General features: G+C 39.4%; 2 protein-coding genes across 2 annotated transcripts; one reads left to right on the forward strand and one right to left on the reverse strand.

The window, feature by feature from the left end:
- The first annotated feature begins 1,530 nt into the window (after nucleotides 1-1,530).
- On the forward strand, nucleotides 1,531-4,528 carry LOC115690241 (zinc finger protein SHOOT GRAVITROPISM 5-like). The gene is made up of 3 exons (XM_030616521.2): nucleotides 1,531-2,231; nucleotides 2,341-2,755; nucleotides 3,545-4,528. The coding sequence occupies exons 1-3, from the start codon at nucleotides 2,111-2,113 to the stop codon at nucleotides 4,344-4,346; spliced, it is 1,338 nt and encodes a 445-aa protein (XP_030472381.2). The 5' UTR covers nucleotides 1,531-2,110; the 3' UTR covers nucleotides 4,347-4,528.
- A 4,834-nt stretch (nucleotides 4,529-9,362) lies between these two features.
- On the reverse strand, nucleotides 9,363-14,232 carry LOC115690245 (transmembrane 9 superfamily member 2-like). Its single transcript, XM_030616529.2, has 7 exons — nucleotides 13,970-14,232; nucleotides 12,634-12,674; nucleotides 11,962-12,544; nucleotides 11,689-11,826; nucleotides 11,407-11,563; nucleotides 10,841-11,325; nucleotides 9,363-9,784 (listed from the first exon to the last, which is right to left on the reverse strand). The coding sequence occupies exons 1-7, from the start codon at nucleotides 14,143-14,145 to the stop codon at nucleotides 9,565-9,567; spliced, it is 1,800 nt and encodes a 599-aa protein (XP_030472389.2). The 5' UTR covers nucleotides 14,146-14,232; the 3' UTR covers nucleotides 9,363-9,564.
- Between the last annotated feature and the right edge of the window lie 2,426 nt (nucleotides 14,233-16,658).

Below are 16,658 nucleotides of genomic sequence, written 5' to 3' on the forward strand. Positions count from 1 at the left end.
AAAGAGAAAAAGATGGATGAAAAAATGAAAATAGAGAATCCGTGGAAAGCTACGACATTTCAAAATAAATGGCACAAGATAAGATGAAGAAACAAGAACGACTTTGCTTTTACCAAAGGGTAATGCCGGAGATGAATACATATATAAAAATCAATATAAATTAGGAGAAATAAATTAACATAAATAAATATCAAGAAATTATAGATGAACTTTTTACAGTGAAGAATTCTTCTATTGATCATCCACCGTCATTTATTTAATAGATAGCTAGAGGAAGTAGAGTCCGTGTATACATATACGGTTTACCGAATTGGAGATGCATAATTAGACATTTGATAGGATTAGAGATTTTCTAAAATTATTCGTTTATATGTAAGAGGTGGGTTATAATTCTTTAACGATGAATTTGTTGTTGATCATCTAATGATATTTATTTATCAAATTAAGTAAATGAAATCTACATACACATAAACAAGATATGCATAAGAATTTAAATTTGTCGAGGCTAGAGGTTTAATAAAGTAACTATCAAAAGCAAATTTTTGGGTAAAGCTCGCGTGTGATAGTAGCATGCCATGTGGCTCAATCTCCCTCGAGCTCCATCCACTTATATATGTATATATGTATATATATACACACATAGCGGGTAATTATACATGCTACAGTAGCATCAATTCTTTCAAAAAGAGTAGTATTTTCACGGCAAAAAAAAAATTGAACATGTGGCATTAATTCTTGGCTTTTTTCTTCACCATAGTCAACGGGTAATTATACATACCTGTGGCATTTATGTCTCTCGCAGACAGAAGCAACAAATCAACCTCGTTTTCCACAATAATGCAAAGAGAGAGTCACTTATGATGACACAAGTGTAGTTTTTTTGCATGACCCAGGTCATTACATGCCTCATTAAATTTTGGGAATCAGGTAATACCCGAATCAAAAGTGTAACTATTAACACTCAATCCATACAAGTCATATAGGACTTAATTACATAAATTTCATTAAGCTCATAAAGAAATTGTACCTTTTGAAATGTTTAGAACTCGATTCCATTATATTCGGAGCGTTTATGACGTCAATCTAGTGTAATTATTTTTAAGGATTATGATATATTTTCGGGTCAGCTTCCATGTAATAATATTTCTTACGGCTGATACTGAATACTGTTGTATATAATGACTTGCCAGAAAAAAAAAACCACCAAATAGGAATGAGAAAATGCGATCTTTTTAAAAAGAAATGAAAAGATAAATCATCAAAGAAATTAGACACAATCCCTTGGGCAGACAGCTAATGTTTTGCCTTCTTGCTGACTTATTAACATCACTGGGGACATATTCAATTCGACTTTTACAAAAAGGCTGCTTCACATTATAATTAATTACGTGTTTGAGCGGCCATGGCAAGTGGGTACTTTTGTCAATGCACGTTGCCATAATCAGTAGAAGAAGATAATGGGGAGGAGTGGAAGGCTTGTGTGCTTCTGTTGCTGCACTGTACTTATGCATGCAGAATGTCTTTTACTGTGCAAAATGTATTGACATAAAAAGCGTTTGTTCCTTCTCTCCTTCTGGCCCATTTCTTGTTGCGTGAACAAAAGCTTATCTAGCAATTGATTGGCTCTACCCCTTTCAGCACCACAGTGCTTGTCTGTCTGTCTCTCTCTCTCTCTCTCTCTCTCCCTCCCTCCGTCCAGTGTTCGGAGTCTTTCCTTGTAGGAGAGTTCGCAGAAACATCAGATGAAGATCAAAAGGGTCTAGGGAGAGAGAGAGAGAGCAAGGCTGATCCATAGAAAAGCTGAATGTTTAAAGCCAAAAAGAAAGCTGATGACCGAAAGTTAAAGGCTTTCTTTTTTTTCCTATAGTCTTGCCTCTAGGCTTCTTGTTGCTCCTCTCTCTCTCTCTCTCTCTCTCTCTCTCTCTCTCTATAGTGATCTGAGTCATCATCTAGTGAAGAAGAATCCTTCAAAAAGATAGAAACCCAAGATCAACTGTTTCAGAAACCATTAGAAATTGGCTTTTCTTTTATTTCTCCACTTCTCATCTCTTCAACTGTATATTACAAAGTTCCTACGAAGAAAAAGAAGAATCACCTTGAATCAACACCCATGTTAGGCATCAACAACACTTCTAGTTCTGCCCCAGTTGTTCCTGCTTCTTCAGAACCAGAAAATGGAAATAACAACAACAACGGCAATAAGAGGAAAAGAAGACCAGCAGGCACTCCAGGTACTTCCTATCTTTGTCTCAAGCAATCGTTCATTTTCATTTGATTGGTAATTGAGAGAGCTGGGGTTGTTAGAAGAAGGCCTGACTTCTTTAACTTACCAATTATCAGATCCGGATGCGGAGGTAGTTTCGCTATCGCCGAAAACCCTATTGGAGTCGGACCGCTACGTGTGCGAGATCTGCAACCAGGGGTTCCAGAGGGACCAGAACCTCCAGATGCACCGTCGGCGGCACAAGGTACCGTGGAAGCTGCTCAAGAGGGAGAATCCCGGGGGACCGGGGGCAGTGGCGAGGAAGCGGGTGTTCGTGTGCCCTGAGCCGGCCTGCCTCCACCACGACGCCCGCCACGCGCTCGGCGACCTCGTTGGGATCAAGAAGCACTACCGGAGGAAGCACAGCAACCAGAAGCAGTGGGTGTGTGAGAGGTGCTCCAAGGGTTATGCCGTGCAGTCTGATTACAAGGCCCATCTCAAGACTTGTGGCACCAGAGGCCATTCTTGTGACTGTGGAAGAGTTTTTTCCAGGTTGGATCTTGAATTTGACTCAAACCATGTATTAAAAGTTATTATACTGTTGCAATTGAGCGTCTTTTTTAATTGGATGCTTTTGATGTGGGAAGACATTTTCCTTTGCTCAACCCTTTTCATTGCCTTTTCCTGATTGATTCTAAAAGGCCAAAGTCGAAAGTGGGAAAGGGTATATACCTCGCTCTAGGTATTGACTGACCATGGAAAACCTTAATTCTGAGGTTGTTTCAATAACCACAGTTTTCTTATGGACAGTTGAAACACAGCTCCCTAAAATCAGATTTTGTTGGTCGTGTTATTTTGCTGATAATCTCTTTTTTAGGAACCCAAGGACCAACTCTTAAGTTCATATAAATAATTTCATGTAACTGTCGTCCTCGTTTTGAAGAGTTCGCCAATATGGTCGAGAGAGAGACTCTTTTTCATTAAGTGATCAGAAAATGGGCTTCAAAGTTGTCTTTTAACATGTGCGTACGTTTGCTACACTTTCTTTCATAATTTGCACTCTCGCCTTAAAAAGCGCAATTTTAAAATGAATTGAATGACTAGGACATATGAGTGATTTTGTTAATGATATATTTGTATGAGGTTGACGACTTCATCTCCTTCTATTGCCTTGTTTCTCTGCATATCTTCATTGACAAGACAGGCCAAATAAGCAAAAAAAAGATAGGAAAAGAAAGAACCCTCTCTTGCTGCACTTCCTGTTACAGCCAGAGCAACGGCATATTCTTACTTTTGGCATATAAACCCTTTATTCATATAGTTCTATACACCTTTCTCCAGGGTCGAAAGCTTCATTGAGCACCAAGATTCTTGCAACATGGGTCGCGTTCGGTCCGAGCTGCAACCTTTGCAGCCAGCGTGTCTCTCGAGAACTGCCTCTAGCCCTAGCCCTTCTAGCGACACCAATTTCAGTGCAACTCCTAATTTACCACCTTTCATATTGCCAAAGCCAATGGATCACCCCATTCTCTTATTGAGCCCTACTAAAGACTACTCCTTCAAAAATGGTCAGGACAACCACCGTCACAATTTGGAGCTTCAGCTCTCAAGTTCATCAATTCCCGCTGAAGCAGCTTCCATTTCCTCCAAGGGCGATGAAAAGGACTCGACCCCCTTGCAGCTCTCCATCGGGTCGTCGTGCGATGCCAGGGAAAAGAACGAGTCGAACAACGCCAGCCACTTGATGAGCAACATGGGCGATAGACACAATAGCGTCGTCGCCACTTTACAGATGAGAGAAGAGGCGCGCAAGCAGTTTAGACTGGCGATGGCCGAGAAAGCTTACGCTGAGGAGGCGAGAGAACTGGCCAGGAGGCAGATTCAAATGGCCGAGGAGGAGTTTGCCAATGCACAGAGAATTAGGCAACAAGCACAAAGTGAGCTTGACAAGGCCTTGGCACTTAGAGAGCATGCATCTAAGCAAATAAATTCCGCCATCCTTCAGATCACTTGTCATGCTTGCAAGAAGCAGTTTCAAGCAAGGGCTGTAAGGGACATGGCTAATAAGGATGAGAAGTCTTCTGTCCTGGTGTTGAGTTACATGTCATCAGTCGTTACAGAAGGAGAGGTTGGAGAGAGATGATCTTTTGGCAAGAATTACTACTAGATAGAACCATCAGTTCAGCTGCTTCTTTGATATATGCTTATGCTTATTGGTCCTCACATGCATGTGGTAATAATGTAACATCAACTTGATTGAGTTTAAGGAGGAAAAGCTCCATGTAAATCATCCGTTGCAAATTCCTATATGTTTCTTCTTCGGTTTGTCGCAGGCGATATTCTAGGACGATTGTGCAATAATTGCGGTTAGAGGTGAAATGCCGCGCTACGCATATGGTTTAAGTTGAGACTAAATAAAGTTTCTAAACTAGAGATTTATCTTAGGGAACTTTAGTTCCTCATTTTCATGTGGGGGGTTAGAATACGTTTACGGTTGCGGTAAGCAATGCCAGAAATATTAGAAAAGACAATATATTTTAAAAACCTACAAAGTAGATCTTGTGAAATCTTTTTGCAGTTGCTTTGGTGTTATTTGCATTAATAAAGTCTTCCGGGAAGATAGGGTATCATCATGAGTTTTTGTTGCTTGAATGAGAGCTGCTAGTAGGGGAGGGAATCTGCTTGCCTCCTGAATTAGTCAAATTATAATATTCGAAATATATTTTGATGAGGACAACAACATCATGAGGGATTACTTTTTACCCTGAAACCAATATTGACATTGAATGGAGAGTTTCAGAGGCACTCATTTTTCTTCTTACTTCCACTGTTGATAGAGTTGGACTTTCTATTTGGACTATATGGGGATCTTTTTAGGGTGAGGTCTCAGGGGGGTGCCTGTCAAATTAAAGTCTCCTTCTCTTAGAGCATTAAAAGTGGCAGCATGTGTTCTTGGGAGAGAGAGAGAGAGAGAGAGCGCGCATTGGTTTTATAATAGTATTTTAATGGGTTATCTAACGCGTAGTTGTGTAAGAAGCTTCAATTCAATGCAGTGCAGGCTGATAACAGTTCAACATATATGCAAGAGGCTTTCATTCTCCAACGCGTTAATGCCTAGAGTAAATATTTTTTTGTACAGTACTAAATTTAAACTAAGACGTTTCATGAGCATGATATTTACATATCAACATTAGTATCATACATATGACATGTTGAGAAGTAAGTCAATAAAAAATGAGATTTTTAAATCATAAAATTAAATAAGATCCATATTATATATGCATTTGTTGTTACCGCATCGCATAATTTATAAAAGAAGTATAACAGACCTAATTGGGTTATCCATGAAATTAGGTGGAACTTTCCTTTACATGTGGAGAGAGAGAGAGAGATTGGACGGTGGTTATAAATGCAAAAGGGTTAAGGCCATGTTTTTCAGTGCCATAGTTTGAGAGAGAAGGATCAACAGAGAGAGCTCAGTGGTCAGTCTCAAACAACACAGACACAAACAAGGCTCCATTCATCCGTATCACCACCACCACCATTCTATATCTCTCTCTCTCTCTCTCTCTTCTGTGTCTTTTTTGTGAGAATCAGGGAGGCTGATAAACCAGTGTGGGGCTAGCAGTTGCAGCAGCAGCAGAGGAAAAAGCTCAGCATCTTTCTCGTTTATTCAGACACCATTCAATACTTTTGTTTGTTTTTTCAACACTTAATCTGGCCAAAAAGACATGTATTCTCTAACTCCTCTTGAAAAACCAAAAACCCAGAACAAATAAAGAAGTCAAAAATAAAACATAAAACAAAATAATACGAAGTTGAACTGAGAAGCTAAAGGCCTAGATACCAGATCTTCATTTCCGTTCTTTCTTCCGTTGCCTCCATGCTTCCATAGCGTACACAGAGAAGCTAGCTCTTCTTCACTTTCTATAGGACTGTCACAACGTACACGGTCTGGCATGCCTAACACTCGATCAAACTTTGCAATTTTATCTTATTTATGAGCTTGCATTTTGTGCACGTCAGCTGAAAGTTCATTATAAATTGTGCAAGAGACGTACCCATAACTTCATGCCAACATAACTGCTCGCGAAAAGGGATTTTTCACGCCGTCAATTTGCTACCTTGAAATGGAAAAAAATACATGAAAACTTACTTAAACCCCAAAGACTTCATTTTGGTTGCGCAACCATAGAAAGACTCACTTTTGCTATATTGACAGATGGAACTTTAGTATTGCTAAAATAATCACCAACCTTAGGTAAGGCGACGCGGGGTTGTAAGGCTATACTTGCCATATGTATGATTGAGTGCTCCGATCTAAAAGTGGAAAAATTTCAAGTGTCAAGCTTCACCTTTTTAATGTGCATCTAACAACGATAGTCCAAACTTTGCACGCTATCATTAAGCACAAGAATATTGTTTGCTTCAATAACCTTCTTGAAGAATTCTCAATGCACGTCAGTTTAAGGGTTTTTGCTCTTGCTTCAGTTTGCGCAGAAAAGCACATTCGTTCTGTTAATTTGACCCCTTTTACATGTGACGAGTCAAAAAGTTTCTCAAGCACGACTGCAAGAACACGCACAAGAAAGTGGAAGGAAAAGCTAGCTTTGCAGGACCCCCCCTTCAAGGATATTTAAACAAGAGGAGATGATAAATATTTGACTCTTGCTGTCACATCTAAAAGAGGCAAAATATGATGAATTGGCTTAAAACCTACTCGAGCCTCGAACACGAACAATTATTTCCGTAAATTTTTTCAAGAAAAATACCTTTTGGTTAACCTATCTGTAACTATACTGTGCCCGATATATTACCATGCTTGGGCAGAGATCAAAAGGTCAAGAGCCTGGCATTTTGGTGAAGATGAGACTATCTTTAGGGTTCAAAATCGTGAGGCAACATATAACTCAGAGATAAAGCAATCTAGCCCGGCTAGTCAGATAATGATTTTGCTTTACCCAGGTCCCAGCTTCATCTAATTTCTAGTTGTAGCGTCACTTTCTGATACCCGAGAGATTCAAAAACTCCATCATTTCTTCGTGCACTCAAAGCTCCAAGTGACAGAGATACAAACAAAAAGCGAAGAAGAAAAGAAGTTCCAAAATGGTCCCCTTGCCCATCAAAACACTTTGGAAGGAAAAAGGGTTTTGTATATGTATGTGCCACAGGGTAATTTTCCTTTTCCCTCCTTTTCTATTTTCTTTCTCGGGAGACCATGTGCGGAGTACTACTGGATGTTCATCAGTCTTGGTGAAGATGGAGCAATAATAACTAGGGTCGTGAGGAAGTTAGGTAACCCACGAACTCTAATCATCAAGCTTGTGCTGTGTTGGGTCCCTTTGCTTTTGAGCTATTTCCTTACTGTTTCTCGTTCTGGCCACAGGAGTTGGAAACCCTTCCATGGAAAAAGCTGGAGATTGGCTCAACGAGAGACGAAGCATGTGAGTGGGGGAATAAGGGCAAAGGAAAAAGAGAAGAATTAAAGCTATCTTGCCTGAGAAAGTCCAAAAGTCAAAGCATCAAATCCAAAAGATCAAAAAGCTCTGTCTTTTTTCCTTACGGAGAAGCTCCCCCATCGTGCAGCCACACCATGCATCCTCCATTTCCAGCAGTAAAAGTCAAAAAAAAAAAACACCACATGTTGGATGCTGCAAAAGTGGGATGGAATCCATTCCTTGAAGTTGGTGCTAACTTTTTATGAGTAAAAAAATACTATATTTCGATTTTTCCCGTCGAATTTTAAAATATCCATTTAAATCGTAAAACGTTAGGATAAAATAATACGGCAATTTAAAAGTGCTCATAGAAAAATTCAAAGTACGTGCACTACAAGATTTGCAAAGCATCAAAATTCGAGAGCGTAAGACAATCCAAGCAGAGTTTTCGTAGGTGTGAGCTATTTGTCTGAAAATTACTACTACGACTAGAGTCGAATATAGACTAACAAATGACAAACTCTAAAAAGGTCAATTTCAGACAATAAATGCGTGCAGGGTCCCAATCCAGACAGCTTCATGTGTGGGAGTTCAGTTTTCACAAATAGAAACCATGTTCTTTCTAGAGATAGATGGTTCTCTTTTTCCTGTCGCTATTAGACCGCAAGTGTAAAACCTCGATGATGGTGAATATAATGGACAAATTTGTGTACGCGAGACGAGTACGGCAAACTAGGGGACTCAATTTCCGAAGATTTCTACGTTTTTAGTACTATGAAGCCTAGAAGATTTAAAAGAGATCTCTTGTGGTCCATGTTCAAACAGAGGCCGTGACAGCCCTTTGACGGGAAAATTACTTAATCCATCCTTAACTTATTATACAATTATTCAGTCCTAATTTTTTTAATTTTATCAGTTCAATCCTAAATTTTTGCGCAAAATTTTAATATAATCATTCATGTCAATTTTTCGCCCAAAAAGGTTGAAATGGCCATGATTTCCCGCCCCTTGGTCAAGTCCAAAATAATTTGACAAAGAACTTTTTACCCATGAATAATTAGAAACATTTTTCACGTGGTTAATGACTATCTAGATGGAAGAATAACTAGATGTTCACTAACTACAATCGTCAACTTTCTGTAAGAAATTGTGACCAGATTCAGGATTCGACCCACCACTGAATAATAAGCTTTTACCCAATGCAAAGCAACTTCTATGGGACTAATAAAATTTTAAATTATACTGAGAATCTTAGAAATTCCAAATTATGAAAGATTTTCAATGGCGCTTGGAAAAATTAAAAAAAAAATCCAAAGTGGATATTCATTTGGTGCCCCACGCTTCAATGATCTAACACATCGATTCCCCAACGGAAAAGTTCCCAGTAAAACTCTAAAAATCATCAAGGGTTCGAAATGATATTAGCAACTGGTCAACGTCTTAGTACGTTAGGTGGTAAGGGAAAATTCATTAGCAAGATTCATTACTTTGGAAGTTCATAAGAAAAGACCAGGATGCAGAATCACCAGTGAATTTGGTAACACTGCCATGTCAAAACTTCCTCCTAGTTTCTTCCTTTTACGTTGGCTCAGCTGCGAGAACCAAATAGTCTCGATGCTTGATCGACGGTTAGATTCCAAATGTGTCGTAGACATTGAATCAAGCGCGCCGGAGGATGGTAACAAGAGATGGAGAATCGGACACAAGGTACACAAGGTGAGTTGAAACCAACCAAAAAAAAATCATATTCCTAAATAGACTGGAAAAAATCAGCACAAAACAACCAGGATAAGTGATGCTAAGCACATGTTTCTCAAGTAGCAAGATGTGTGAGGAGAACTATATGCTTTTGTGAAAAGGTTATTATACAGGGCAGCTAAGAAGAAAGGCAAGAGGAAAAGAAGATCGACGAGGACCACCGACCTACTCGCACTTAATGGATCGGTATATGTGTCGGATGAATAGCAAGGATGCGCGAAAACCTACGGTACCAAGCATGAGGAAAAATCCATAGCAGACGCAGGCCATGTAGCCGAAGAAGAATGAAGTTTGCATGAACCCGGACATATCTGACCGTGCGTAGTAGTAGTATAAGCAATACCCGTAGATAAATAATCCAGTTGATCCACCACAGAGAAAAGACCTGCCAAATGATACAGGCATCAGGCTGCTGTCAGCACAGTCAAAACTAACGTACGTATGATGTACATATTCAACTGGAGTAAATCCTAGCGCCTTAAAAAGGACAAGTTAGTTCAACCTTATGTTGAGCACGAATGACTTAAGATAAACTAATAATTGCAATCGTCATGGCTATGTGCAGGATTTCTCCAAGAGTATGTGGAAGCTCTTCACAGATGTCAACAACAAAGAATTCATATTCCACAAAAACCCAGCTTTTAAAACGTGCATTCGATGGGATCTTTACATGTGTTGACTCAATAACTAGTAGCAGCTAAAGCTTGTGAACCTTCAAGTTGTGAAGAAACTATTGACAAAAAGAAAGTAACAAACACCCATCTGAAGCCTCTATTGGCATTTTTCTCCTAATTGCTCTCTAACAATAAAGCATTGAGGACGATCAGTCCCGTGGCATCACCAAATCTTCTGAGTTCATTGACTAATACTATCTAACATTAAACTTTTCAAGTTAAATCAGAAGAATATTCATCATTAGCCAAATTAATTTCCTATCATTGGAACAGATACTTCGCAGAGAAAAAAGCCTTTTCCAACACCTAATTAGAATTGTCAGTTTTGTGCTGCTTCTAGCCCATTGTCCTACAAGCAATGTGGCACCTAAACCTTTTTATGACCTAGTTAGAATATCTCCCCTGAGAAGGTAGTTTTACCCCTGAGAAACCAGTCAAAATTCTAAATTTGAAAGCTTGTCTTTGTGTAATAAACAACATATAAAGTGCTTCCATGTGTAAATAAAAGCTAAACAGAGACGTGACATTGCTTAGCAATCATCGCTATCTTCTTCCAATATCTTCACGTCACTTTTGCAACTCACAAGATCATAGGTAAACAATTTGACTCAAGCGAGCTAAATGTGACTGGGGATGCCATGCATCGTGTTTAGTATTCATTTTTAACTGTGAAGGGCAACTCAAAGGAAAACCAGCAAGCAGATATCTACAGCACATTATTAAAATTAGCCAAAGAAAAACAAACGCTGAATCATTGTATGGCATACCTCCACCACCATTTGTGGTCCTCAGCAGCAAGTTGGAAGTAGGTCAATGCCACTGTGATAAAAGCAGTGACTATCAAGAGAATGATGAAAACAACAAACAAGATGCTATATATGGTATAGATCCTGTGACCCCAGACACTGGCAAAAATGTAGTATAGTTCGATGTATATGGCACTGAAAGGGAGAAAACCAGCCATTGCCATCTGAGGGATTGTCTCCCTATACCATGGCAATGGTGGAATCTCTCTGGGGTACTTAGTGGTGCGGCATGGAGCTTGAAATTCGGCCTTGCTATTCTTCCCAGCAATCCCGCCTAATATGAGCAAAGGTGATGTTACAAGTGTCCATATAAGAACTATGACCAAAATTGTGCCGAATGGAAGAGCTGCAGTGGCAGTGTAGACAATGGCAACCGTATTTAAGAAGCAGAATGTGAGAAACAGGGGCCCACAGAAGAGGCATCCAGTCAATAGTAAATTCCTGACCTGCCACGTCAAAAAAGGAATTTAATCAACAAACAGATGTGCTGTAAATAATGTCCATAGGAAGATTTCAGTATCACATACCCAGTTTGTTCCCTCCAGCTGACAGTAAAAGGAGGAAGCAGTATAGCCTGCAATTCCTGACGTGAGTGCATATATAACAACCAGCGCCGTAAATAGTGCGCCTCGGTTGTACGGATAGAAGACACCAACCAATGCCAATATAAAGATGAATATGGTACTGCAGAACACAAATCAAAAATTGCCCAATTAAGATAAACAGAGGAATATGGGTCCAATAAAAGGAGGTGCAAAATTCCTCTTGCAAAAGTGCTTCCACAGACACCAGATAATCTTGATACTTACAGAGTAAACAGCTGAGTACCAGAACCAACTGCAGCAGCAAAAAGAGATTTATACCCTGGGAACCTAAACACATCCCCGTGGATGTATTTCCATCCAGTCTCCTCCTCATCTTCAGCCGATTCTTCGTCATGGGCGTACCTATTTGTCATAAACAAAAACAGAACAAAAGACAGAGCGGTCCTATCATGTTCGTAGAAAGAAAGAAGGCACACAACTTATCAACGTTTAGAGAAAATTAGGCAGGCAAACGAGTAATAGAAGAGGGATCCTAACTTGACGAAATCATTCTTGAGAACTCTCATGAGGATTGTGGCAAGAAATCCAGTCAACAAAAGAACTGTAACACATGAATTTACGATTGAAAACCAGTGAATCTCGAGATGATGAGGCAGTGAAGATGACTGAGAGTATTTATCCATCCTTTTCTCAAATGGAATATTTGTTTCTTTCCACTTTGCTGTGTACATAAACTGAAAATCAACTTCTTTGTCTTCTGTAAGATCTGCGACGCTGTTTGGGTCTGTCCGGACATTAATCTCGATCACACGGTCCTTGTTGTAAAAGATCTCGAAGATAATGTGCTTATAAAGAAGATACTTGTATTCACTTGGATCCCTGCCCTCCTTGTCAACCTTCCCGATGAAACCCCAGATAGGCAAGTCATCATAATACATCTGAAAGTAATAGTCCTGGATGATTGCAGACCGGAATCGTGCCACTTCTACCTTTGAAAGTGTTTTCTTGCAAACAACTTCATATTCCTTAATCGTTAAAAAGTCAAGCTGGAAGGGAGCACTAACTAAACGATCTCCATTTAACACTTCACCCAGAGCTTCTTTTTTCTCTTTCAGATGATCTGTGATAGGAAACAAATTAGCGAATCAAAGCTTCTGAGATATAATGATTCAGAAAGAAACCCAACTCTGGAAATATCAGCATACAGACCTGGTGTGCAATACGGAAGATCGAAGTAGCGATATGTTTCACTGCATGAAAATAAAAATGTCAAATCATTAGCTTGGCTTGAGATATAAAAGTTTCTTGGACTATTACCCTTAGAAGAGACTCCATGGACAAGTGGAGGACAAAAATCTATGAGTCGAAGGAGATATGTACAGGCTTGAAAGAACATATATAGCAAATCTAGGAGATTCTTAAAGTTACATGCCTCCGAAATTATCCCTCTTATTAGATTTAAAATCTGTTCTTGTTTGTGGTTCAAATGACACAGTTATGATGAATCACAATTTACAACAAATTTTCACACAAAAAATCTAGATTACATAATCATTTTTTCACTCTCCTCGATTTAGCAAGGCCTTGTGATGAATCCATCAATAATTCGGCTCTTATATCCTGCAGAAACCACGTAGAAACCTGAAGGACGCAAGATCAACTGGTCTAGCTATGTTCGAGCAAGTATCTACATGATCAGATGCAACGGCCTTTTCAGTTTGGTTATTCAGGGTCAAATTGCTCCTGCTCAGGACAAGAAGACAGAACTTTTCCTTTGAAGACAAGGTTATTGGTTTCCGTTATCCAAGGTCACAAGAGATCTGTTTCTCGTGACGATGCGGGCAAGATTTACATTACGGGTTATCAGCGACAAAAGCAATGGCGCCCCCAATCAGCTGCTACTTCTCTCGCGAAAGATAAGGATGCATAACACCCGCAGCAACGGCAGCATCAAGGAAGTAGTAATGATTGCAGCGCATAAACAAGAAACCCGTAGATTCATCAGAAAGAACTCCTCAAAATTTACCATTTCGCTCATTTCTCGGATTGATTTCAGATGGAAAAATCCAAAAACCGTAGCAGGAGTAATCCCGGCGTCTCAAGCGACCCTACCTAGAACTAATTCAGGCTCTACACGAGCCCGATTCCATTACAGTATAGCAAATGTAAAGCAAACAGCGTGCATCTCTCCGATGGACGTTCTAATTCCCAATGCCATCGAGCTCTGGAAGACACCGCGCGAAACCACTGAGGCACAATCGACTCGACCAGGTCAACCCTGGACATTTCGAATCTCCTACCTCCGTCTCCTACGATTCTCCGAACTGACGGAGGCTCGAGTCGCTTCAAAATCTCAGCACTCGACATCGCAATGCCGGTCAAAACCAGAACCCACGCAACCACACACACACAAAAAAAAAAAAGAAAAGAAAAAAGGAACAGGAGAGAGACCCGGGATTCCCCGAGCCCAACGCCAGTCACATCGAGATGGATCGCGTCAAGCTCCAGCGTGAGGACGACGACGACGACGACGAGGACGACTCACCTGGGGTTGTGGAAGGGGCCGACCTTGTTGGCGTAGAGAGGGACGGGGTGTCGCGCCTTGTAGCGGTGGTCGGAGGGACTCGACACGGCGGCCCGAGCGAAGCAGAGCGCCAAGACGGCGGCGAGGCCGAAGATCGGGGACATCGTTGTCGTCGTCGTCGTCGTCGTCTTCGCCATGGCCTCTGCGATCCGAGACCGAGCCAACGAGGGAGAGATAGAGAGAGAAGACGCGGTTATAGGAGACGGAGAGATCGGCGCTCGTCACCTCTCCTCCGTTTGCTGGTTTCTTCCTAGATTTCATCTACGAGAAAATCAATTGTTTTTCTTTTATTTATTTATTATTATTATTTATTAATCGTCCCGTCGTGTCGAGCGAAAGAGATGGGCGGGGCCGCGGGGGTTGGAAATTCCTTCGGTTTTTAATTGCCTGGCGCTTGACTCTCGACGCATGTCTTTTCTTACGATAATGACATAAATCGTCTTTGAACTTAAAATTTAATGTGCAATTTAATATCTGAACTTTTAATTCATTCAATCAAGTCCCTGAACTTTTATTTTGTTCAACTTCATTCGTGAACTTTTAGTACATGTTCAATTCAGTCCCTGAATTATATGAAAATGTTCAATATAGTCTCTGAACTTGAATGAATGGAAAGGGCTGCATTGAACATTTTCATATAGTTCAGGGATTGAATTGAACATGTACCAAAAGTTCAGGGATGACATTGAACAAATGAAAAGTTCATGGACCACATTGCACATTGGGTTAAAATTCAGAGACTATATTGAACAAATTAAAAGTTCAGAGACTAAATTACATATTGGGCCAAAATTCATGGACTATTTGTGTCATTTTTCCATTTTCTTACATAATTAACCTTTTAAAATCACTCCATATAGTTTCTATGTGCCTAATTTTTTTTTTCCTTTTTTGAGTGAAGAAAACAGTTAGTGGATCTCAGGTTATTTTGAGTTGACCGAAATGAGTGAGCTAAGCTCTCCGTCTCTTTCGCTGGAAAATGAATAATTTTGGAAAGCATTTTTCATAAAAGTAATCAGTTGTATTGCTTGAAGTAATTAGTTAACAAACTATGTCTAAACATTTTTGTGGATAATGAAATTTTTTTTTTATTCGTTCAGTTCATGAGCGATACAATCGATTATTTTGGGGATGATGTTTTTTCATATCATTTGTTTGTCACGAAACAAATGGGCCAATGATGATTTAATATGAAACCGTTTTTAGAGTTGATGATTTCACCTTGGTCCTAAAATGAATGAAATCTTTACCTGTTATGCTTGATTTTTCATTAAATATCGAGTCGGGTTTGAATTTGAATACATCGTGTTTTAAACGTTTTTTTCTTTGGATTTTTTATCTTGACGGTCATTTCAAATCTTATTTCGGAGCCCATTGGAAACTATTGCCCCGTGATGGAAGTAAATAGGGTGAATTCCCTAAAAAAAACCCCAAACTTTAATTCAAGTTCCAAATTGTATCCGAACTTTTTTTTTGTCTAAGAAAAAACCTCAAACTTTAAGTTCAGTCCCAAATCTGCACCGAATTTTGTTTTGTGTAAAAAAAATCAACAAATTTCAATTTATTTTCAAAAATATACCCTTGTGATCCAGTCCTAACTTGACATGGCACTTCTTCATCAATAACAAATACACATTAAAAAAGTAATAGGACAATAGGTATAGACCAATGTCGCATTTCCACTTCGATAACAAATCCAACCCAATAAAAATTGTTGAAATTTTTCAAAATAAAACCATTATAGGATATGAAAGTTATGGACGATAATAAATCTACCCCCAAAAATATTTTTTTAATTTAAAAAAAACCTAATTTTTTGGTTCGGTCCAAATTTGCTCCGAACTTTTCTTTGTCTAAAAAAACCCCATTACTTTGTTGATGTGGATTTGTTATCGACGTGAAAGTGCCACATCAAGTTAGGACTAGATCGGGGGGTATATTTTTAAAAATAAATTGAATTTTGGTGATTTTTTTACACAAAATAAATTTTGGGGCAGATTTGGGACTGAACTTAAAATTTGAGATTTTTTCTGAGACAAAAAAAAGTTTGGGGTAGATTTGGAACTTAATCTAAAGTTTGAAATTTTTTCTGAAACAAAAGAAAGTTTATAATAAATTGAGGACATAACCTAAAGTTCAGAGTTTTTTTTTTTTGGGGAAATTAGGCCGAAGTAAATACTACTGCCTTAACCGTTGACTTTTTGTTGACATCTAGTCAAGTTTTTGAACTTTTTACATGCTTTTTCGTGTACGAAGTGTCATGATTGGCGCCTCGTGATTGGTGCGTGCCACGTGTGGTTTTGCCTGACCTGAATTCCACGAGATCTGGTCAATGCCTAGGAAACATAACTTTGACCTTCACATCCAATCACCGTCGTCGGATCTCTTTTAATGGCCTCCGGTCACACGAAGACCGATTGTGGGCCCTCTGCCACGTGGACGGCCCAAATGAATCTTTGGGCTCAAAGCCCGGCCCGGCCCGCCCGTACATTAAAGACCATGTGAGCGGAAGAAAATCTCTCGTATATCGAAATCCCCGTGCAAAAACCTGAAAGAAATATTTAGGAATAATGACACGAATGGTCCCTATATTTTGACCCAATATGTAATCTTTCAACTTTTAATATGTTCAATATGGTCTTTAAACTTT

The sequence above is a fragment of the Syzygium oleosum genome, unplaced genomic scaffold (genome assembly GCF_021117445.2).
Source record: "Syzygium oleosum isolate NSW1041296 unplaced genomic scaffold, Sole_v2.1 Sole_v2.09, whole genome shotgun sequence".
Taxonomy (NCBI): Eukaryota; Viridiplantae; Streptophyta; class Magnoliopsida; order Myrtales; family Myrtaceae; genus Syzygium; species Syzygium oleosum.

Excerpts from the sequence above, each read along its gene's own strand:
- LOC115690241 (XM_030616521.2), top strand. The coding sequence starts at position 2,111 with ATGTTAGGCATCAACAACACTTCTAGTTCTGCCCCAGTTGTTCCTGCT. Across the intron at positions 2,232-2,340 it reads AAGACCAGCAGGCACTCCAG|ATCCGGATGCGGAGGTAGTT; the intron begins GTACTTCCTATC and ends ACCAATTATCAG. Across the intron at positions 2,756-3,544 it reads TGTGGAAGAGTTTTTTCCAG|GGTCGAAAGCTTCATTGAGC; the intron begins GTTGGATCTTGA and ends ACCTTTCTCCAG.
- LOC115690245 (XM_030616529.2), bottom strand. The coding sequence starts at position 14,145 with ATGGCGAAGACGACGACGACGACGACGACAACGATGTCCCCGATCTTC. Across the intron at positions 11,564-11,688 it reads GGTACTCAGCTGTTTACTCT|TACCATATTCATCTTTATAT; the intron begins GTAAGTATCAAG and ends TGTGTTCTGCAG. Across the intron at positions 11,326-11,406 it reads AGCTGGAGGGAACAAACTGG|GTCAGGAATTTACTATTGAC; the intron begins GTATGTGATACT and ends TTGACGTGGCAG.